The sequence below is a fragment of the Falco biarmicus genome, chromosome 5 (assembly GCF_023638135.1).
Source record: "Falco biarmicus isolate bFalBia1 chromosome 5, bFalBia1.pri, whole genome shotgun sequence".
Classification (NCBI taxonomy): Eukaryota; Metazoa; Chordata; class Aves; order Falconiformes; family Falconidae; genus Falco; species Falco biarmicus.
In genome coordinates, this window is record NC_079292.1 from 40,716,221 (window position 1) to 40,724,031 (window position 7,811).

Below are 7,811 nucleotides of genomic sequence, written 5' to 3' on the forward strand. Positions count from 1 at the left end.
TCTCTCTACTTTTTGTTCCAGGCTTCTCTTTTCTTGGCACTGGGGATAATGTTTTCCCTAGTGAGCATTCCTTTGGTCATCTATGACTGGGTACAATCAGGAGGCAGTGCCGAAGGCCACTGAAGTTCACCTCCTTCTGAAAAGACACCCCCGTTTGCTACACACCAAAATCGCAACCATCGGTTCTGTTATCTATTCCGCCTTTTGTGAGTTTACTCAAATCAAATCCAAATAATGATTATCCAGTACTAAAAATACTGTTATGGGTGTATTTTCTTGCAGAAACAGACCCATTTTGCCAACAGGCATATCACTCTGTCCCCCAACACCAAGTTATCAGATCAGCTCTGTGTTGTCCGTGAGACTATATAGAGCATTGCTCATAGGAATTCATCACAATTGATTTGTTTCCCCTCTTCCACCCATGAATTGTATTGTTCCATTATTATCCTTAGCCCTTCAACTATAAGCTCTGCTCCTTTAGGGCAGCAGCTCCTGTTGTTATCAATCCCAACTGGAGTGATGTCAGTTCACACCCTTCCCCCCCATCTTTTAGCCAGAACTCTGCTCTCCAATTGTACGTATCTGGTTTGTTGGTTTGTTTGTTTGTTCTGTTGCTGTTTTGTGCACCATTTGCTTCACTGGGTTAAGTGCAGCATTCTGGATATGGACACGAAAAGCACCATAAGAACGCAAATGAGCATTATATAAGTGTAGGTCCTAAATCTGGTGCTTCTTTCTGATGTTTTGGTGAGGGAGCCAGCCCCAGGGCTTGGCCCTTTTGTAGCTTTGGGGAACAGACCTCTGCGTGTGTGTGTCTTTGTGACGGGGTGCAGGGAGGGCAAGGATGGCCACCACCAGCAGCCACCGTTCCCCAGGCACACTTCAGTTGGAGCCTGACCAGAGCTAGACTTGATCCCAACCCATAAGTACCTGAGCCTGAAGAGAAGCAGATGCTCCAAGATTTCCACAGGAAGTCTGCATTTTATTCAGCATTAAACTGTTTACTAATGCCCCACCTGCCTCAGACAAAAAAACAAGCCCCAGTTTTATCAAAACCTACGCATTTAGTCATACCTCATGCCTTTTCCATTCTGGGATTCATTTGTACATACCTTGCAGAGACTGGCTTCTCTCTCGTGTCTTATCCTTCTCCCACTGAAGTCAGCGGGAGCAGGATTTGACTCGCCCTGCCAAACTACTGGATTTCTAATGGAATGTCAATCTATAACATTTCTTTAAGCAAACAAAAACACTTTTTTATATTTAATACGTTTCGTTACATTTCTCATCGATCCTCCATAACAAAGGCATTCAGTTACTATTAGCAGAAACACTGTAACTTGCATCTGTTGTCCTCAAAATAAGCATTTGCCTAATGCCTTATAGCTGGTGTAGAGAACTACCTGTAGAGACTCAAATGCTAAGCAGGTGATCGTTAACCATCCTGGGCAGACATCTTCTATTAGTGCACTGCCAGCAGCATAAACATGTTCACTTTGTGTCATTCACCACGTGAGCTAAAAAGTGTCTCAAAATATGAACCCAGCTCCCAGTGAAAGAACTGGTGTCTAAAGGGAGCCCCGCTTCACGCCCAAGGGCTGAGCGGTGCCCTCAGTATGCTCGAGCCATACTTGTCAGTATGCAGTGACCCTCTTGTTCCCAGTAGCTGGTTCATTGCCGACTCCCATTGTAACTGTGGAAGGAGACTGTCATCAGCTGTGGGGAACCTGCCATTGCAGCTTCCTCTTTTTAAGGTTAGGAATGGAGGATTTGGGATCTTGGGATTTCTGTGAGCTATTGAATTGCCTCAGTTGCCTTTGCCTTGTCCTACACGGCTTGAAGTCACTGAGAGTTGAGATCACAGAGCACTTCTCTGGCCCTTGAAAGTTGGTTTCTAAGGGTAACGTCCAGAGAGGTTAGGTTGGGGCCTTTCTTGGAATTTGGGCATCGAGATGCAGACCATTCATGCTGCAGAAACTAAGCCTACTAAACCCAGACTTCTAGATCTGTACCTCAGCCTCGGCAGTGAGCTACCCGGCTCTGCCAGTACTCCACTGTGATCCACAAAAGGCAGAGCTGACTACCGCAGGCTGCCCAAGTCCTCAGAGTAGCCCAGCAGCAAGAACAAAACTGGAAGCCTCCTTCCTCTGGGCAAAGTGACCTGCTAGACTGCAGAGCAGGTTCCCTTATTCTGATTTCCTCCTGGCCCCTCAGACCTTTCCTCACAGGCTCCCAGCAAGGTCTCCGGTGCAATGTCCTTCCTCCCAAGCACCGCGCAGCCAAGCACTTAACACACAAACCGCTGAGCTACCCAAGGCTAAGGTCACTGTGGTTTCCTGCAGCTGGTCTCAAACTCTTGCCTGTGATGGTGCAGGTCACCAGTTCTCTCTGCACTGTCTCTTTATGAGACTGATCCCTGCCCTTATTCACAGATATACCATAGCCCAGATGTTTGTCAGGCTCTGGAGAGAAGAACCTATGCTTGGTTCCTATCTCCTCACTCCCTGGTCAGCAGGAGCCCAGCATCTCACTCCGTTTTCTGACTCAGCTTGCTAGGGTCACATTTCAGGTTTTGAGGTGCCTTATAATCTCTCTGGATCTTATCCTAAAACACTTAACTCAGACCTGAGAATGCTGTACAGTGTTATCCTCAAGATGTTCCAGGACCCTCCTGCTTTCCTGCCCCCTTTATCCTTCTACTACTGATTTATGAGCAGTGCAGCTCTGTGCATTGGGGGGTTGTGAGAGAGGAGATCCTGGGAGCGACTTTCAGGTACCCGGGTGTGCGATAGAGGTCTGATCTGCTGCACAAGGTCCCAGCAAGGTCACAACTGTGACATCTCCCTCCCACCCACCACCATCCCCAAATAGCGTGTAGTCTCCTGTTTAAAATACCAACCATTGAGTTTTGGTACCCAGCTTCCTTCAGCTTGAAGGGCTGTTGGGTGACTGATTGCTCCTTGCATCTTCCCAAATCTCCTCCATCACTACTCCTCTCCTTCCTCTTTGCTATTCTGCCACCTTCTTTTTCCCAGTTTATTTGTATACTGGAGTTTTACTGGATAAATAGGGAGAAGAATGAGCTGGGTGTGTGCATAGAGTGAAATTAACCTGAGGTACTGGACCATCAAAGCGTATCTTAGATACTGAAAAATAGATACCCAAAATATTGAGTCTTTAAACAGACTTTGTTTCTGGGTCTCTGGAAAAAAAAGAGAAAAAAAAAAAGAAAGGAAAAAAAAGAGGGAATTTTGCTTAGACTGATTTATTGGCATCATATTTATAGATATTTATGGAAAGGAATCATGTGTTTATTGATGTCTGTGGTAATGAACGTGAAATAACGTGCTTTTTGTTTTCTCATCAGGTTTATACATTCTTAACAGAATGCAATAGACCCTGCTGTAACTGTCAACATCAGTGATGGATGACAATATTTGTATGAGGTTATCTGTAAAATGTACTGCTGTTATTCAGTTCATTTGGAATAGTGAACTTGTAGCCAACAATGTACGAGTCCCACATTTTAGCTAGGATTTTAAGAGCACAGTGAAATGCTGTAGGAGTTTCTCTGTTGTTAAATTAATAGGATCCAGAGTACCGTATCTACTTAGTAGGTGGTAGCATGCTTTCTTTTCATAGAGAGTTTATCACTATTGTGAGCACTGCAAATGTCATAGACTGGATGCAAAATCGCTCTGAATAACTACAACAAATTACTTTAAAATTCTCATTTGCATTATAGCAACAGTTGTGTGGTGAGGGACAAGGAAGGACTAATTAGAAGCAGGGGTTCCTAATAAGATTGTAGGAGTTAATCCTACACTTAAAAGATGGCCTTACTGCTTCTCCTAGTCCACAGCACATTGCAAAGAAAATAGTCATGAGCTTAAAGCGCCCTTACAGTTGCAGAATACAGATGCCCTTCTCTGTCCAATGGCAAATATGCCTAGTAAGTAAAACACAGTCAATTGTTATTTGGGAACAGTATCTCCGGAGCAATGACCTCTCTGGGTGATACTTACTTCTGGTCAGAGGGCCAATGTCAAATCCATGCACTGGCACAGACCTTTTGCAGGGCTGACACGGACTGAGTGGTGGTGCCTGGCCCGTGTGCAGGCCCAGGGCAGAACAGCCAGTCTCATCCTGTGAGGTCAGGGATAGGGGTGCCCGTCTGCTCGCGAGGGCTGCCTTCCTGAGCCACATACCCACCCACAGCTTGTGCTCCACTTGCAATAGGTCACACGTGCAAATGCAGGTCGGGTGATACATGGGTTGTGTCTGTACATCTGCCTTACAGTGCATAAGCACCACAGCTCGCTTTGATATTATTAACAGTAACGATTAATGGTATCTCTAGCTTATCTTTAAATGAATAAGTTTCTTTGCTTGAACCTTACATTAAGGCTAAAAAGCATCTTGGTCAAAACAAAACTCTTTCCATGTGGTGGTATCCCACCTCCAGTCCTACTGTCCCACCCCAGTGCCTATAGGAGAAAGGCACAGCAGAATGTACTCAGCTCCATCAGCAGCTCCACAAGATGGCTTTATCGCCTGGCACCAGGGTGCTTTCTTAAACAATTCCCCAGAGCCCTTGCTGTCAGGAAAATCCTTATTTCCTGTAACTTACACAAAGAATGTTTTATTTGTATCTAATGTAAGGATTTCTGTAACAAACTGTGAAAAAAAAAAAAAAAGATAATGAATTAATAAAAAGTACAGGGCTGGAAAGGTCTAGAATTCACAAATTGTACACATACCTATGTTTCTGAAGACAAATCTATGCAGTTGTGTTGTATTGTAGGAAATTTCATTTTTATGTACATATATATATTGTAAATAAATAGGATGCTGTATATTTTTGCAGTTGTTTATCCCCTATGATATAGAAGTGTTGAGATAGGCTCTGCATATTAAGAATAATTTTAATAGAAATATAAATACTTTCGCTTCTGACTTAGCAAAATGTTATCCTTTCCTTTCTCCCAAGAGTCCACAAGTTAAAGCCTAAACTTGAAAATATTATTGCATCACTAATGTAACAAGAAAAAGAGAAAGAAAAGGCTCAGTGAAATTGCTAGGATTAATTCCAGTGCATGACTCCCTGTTTTCTCAACCGCAGGTTAGCCAGTCTTCCTGCTGGGTAAAATACCTTCCCTATAAAGGGCCCCTTTGGTACCCAGGAACCTCCTGCCTCAGCTGAGGCCAGGTGGTAGTAAAGTGCTGAGAAGGCTTTATGGAGAAACCAGACCAAACTGCAGCCAGCAATTTGACCCAGCATTATACCATGTTGTGTCCAGGCATGTATTTACCCAACTAGTCCAAACGGCAGTCAGGGCAGGACTTCTGCATTTCCATTTTCAGCAACCAGAAACACCTGTAGTTCAGGAAAAAAGTACTAAAAGCCAGGGGCGGGCAGCAACCAGAGCAATTTCTACCACTTCGAGCCTGCTCCCTTCCTGCAGAGTCCTGTGTCTACTCCTCCACTGCAGACCCAGGTACGCTGCTATCATACAACCAAAACACTAGCACCTGAGGCTGACAAGAGCACCCCCAGCCCGGGACTGCTTACACATCCCACCCTAGAATGGGCAGAGGCCAGTATTTTGGTTGCGGGATAGCTGCGTGTCTAGGGGTGAGGATGATGGGAGGGGAGGGTTGTGTATGTCCTGCGAGTGCCTCCATCAAGAGCCTTGCATAGACTTTCTCGCTGGTAAAGCACGGAAACATGTTTTTTTCAGGATTGCTGAAAAACGGAGGTTGAGAAATGCATCTAAAAATAATTGTATTTTTTTCCATGTTTACTTTATGGTCTTGGATGAAAATGAAACTTGAAATAATGTTTGCTTTCACCGTGAGTATAAATTTGAGGAAAAAACCTATATGCAGTCATATTCTACAGAGCTTTTCAAATTAATACAAGTGTACATTTTGTTTTCACTGTTAAAGCCAACAAAATATAAACTGTAAAAGGTATTTTTCCACAAGACTTGAACTTTAACTTGTTTCTAGAAACCTGTTTTTAGTGTCCCAAGGTATGTTAAGGGTCATCCAGGTCCAGTATAAACAATACTGTTTGAATGATGTACACTTGATATGAGCTCGTCTTTAATATATTGTTGAAGTGAGTCATTTTGCTCCTGCTAACATCACCATACTTTGTGCTGCTCATATCCAAGTAAAAGAAGCAGTTTTTCAGTTTCTGTGTGTAAATAAAAAAAAAAATGTATTAAGTTCTATAATCTCTCTGTTACCTCTATAGTTTTTAAACATTAAAATTGTGATCTAAACATGTTGGTGCTATACTCATTCTTTGAAAGGGATGACTATATATTATTATAATGCCTTAAACAGCACGTGCTCCCCACTCTCAGGCAAGTATTTTCACTGAACTCATGGCACGCAGCTCTTGCAAAGCCAAACACATTAGATTCAGTGCAGTATATAGAGCAGAACATCAGTAGATGGCTATGGAGCATTAATGTAGTTCCCAATACAGTTTTAGAGGGATCTGAAGCCAGAGTGTATGGTCACCACAGATGGGTTGCTGAAGATGACAGCCCTTCCCAAGCCCAGTGCTTGTTTCTACCTGCTCCTTGAAGACTGTCCCGAGGGCTTGCCAGTGTCTGTTTCTGGGTCAAGTCAGGCAGTTTAGATTTGAGGGCTGCTGTTACAGTTAGGTTTGAGTTCAGCTGACAGACTGGTGTCTGGAGTGACTAAACTGCTGCCAGACTGTCTCTGCTATGGAAGCAGAAGCTGTTAGCAGGTGGATGAGGATACCCCAGCCAGTAATGTCTTAAGCATTCCCAGCTAGACCTACCAAACTGCCTCTGTCAAAGCCTTAGAGGGTATAGAAAGTGCCTTTGACCACTAATTTTGCTAGCGCTTAGACTGTAGTGACCACTTACAAAAAGACCTCTTGGCTAGAGTCCTAGCCACACAATTGAAGAGCTTACTTGACTGAACAGGATGAGTACAGCCACAACCTCTGTGGCATAGCTCCCTGGGCCCCTCTGCAGAAGTTACGGGAGGATTTACATATCAGAGGATCCTTGGCAGCCTTTGCCTGGTCCCCAAGCCCAGGGAAATGCCTCAAAGCCATAATTCTGCGAGCACAGAGGCACAAGCTTCTGCGCTGACCGGTCTAATAGCCTCTGCTGTTCGGCATACAAGTTGCACCCACTTCTTTACCCAGCCAAGCTTAACCATCTCATAGCCATACCTTAAGACATAGGAACATGGGTTGTGAAGCAGAGGAAGAAAGAGGAGAAGATATAGTTCTTTTTTTCCTTGCTTGTAGAGACAATAATAAACATCTGTCACGTTCTGCAGTGCAGTCTGACAGCTTCACCTGAAGCTCACCTAAAACCACAGAGACAGGAAAAAATACCAACCTCCTTTCCAGCCACACTTCTGCCCTTGGCTTGGCATGGTCTTGTATCCCCAAAGTCAGACAGATCTCTTGTTCATCCGACCAGTACCTACTTGGAGGTGGAAAAAAATAATAATTACTATTTCCTAAGGCAAGAGATGCAGCTGTCTGAAGGAAGAGATTGCCCCATATGGTTCAGATGCAGCCTTAGTTTGACCCGAATTCATGCAAAACTGCAGTTAAGTCTTCAAGGTGAAGCTCAAATTCAGGCCACTGTTAAGATGTTTCGTTCCCCACTACACCAAGAGCTGGAAGTAAGCACTCACACCAGCTTTACGAAGTGTGGAGATGGTAGGAGCAGGGACAAGTGATAAGTCCATTTCCAAGCCTTTCTAACCATAAGCCACAAACTGAACATAGGCTTTGCTTCTTACAC

The 7,811-nt window shown here is 44.1% G+C and overlaps 1 protein-coding gene across 3 annotated transcripts in view; it reads left to right on the plus strand.

The window, feature by feature from the left end:
* The window catches only part of SLC38A1 (solute carrier family 38 member 1), a 42,118-nt gene extending 35,823 nt beyond the window's left edge, over window positions 1–6,295 (plus strand). For 2 of the 3 annotated variants that reach the window (XM_056339900.1, XM_056339899.1), the window contains one exon: window positions 22–6,295. In XM_056339900.1, the coding sequence (XP_056195875.1) occupies window positions 22–123 (102 nt within the window). In that variant the 3' untranslated portion in view covers window positions 124–6,295. The remainder of the gene's footprint in view (window positions 1–21) is intronic. The other variant, XR_008822016.1, reaches the window with a different exon arrangement.
* Window positions 6,296–7,811: the final 1,516 nt, after the last annotated feature.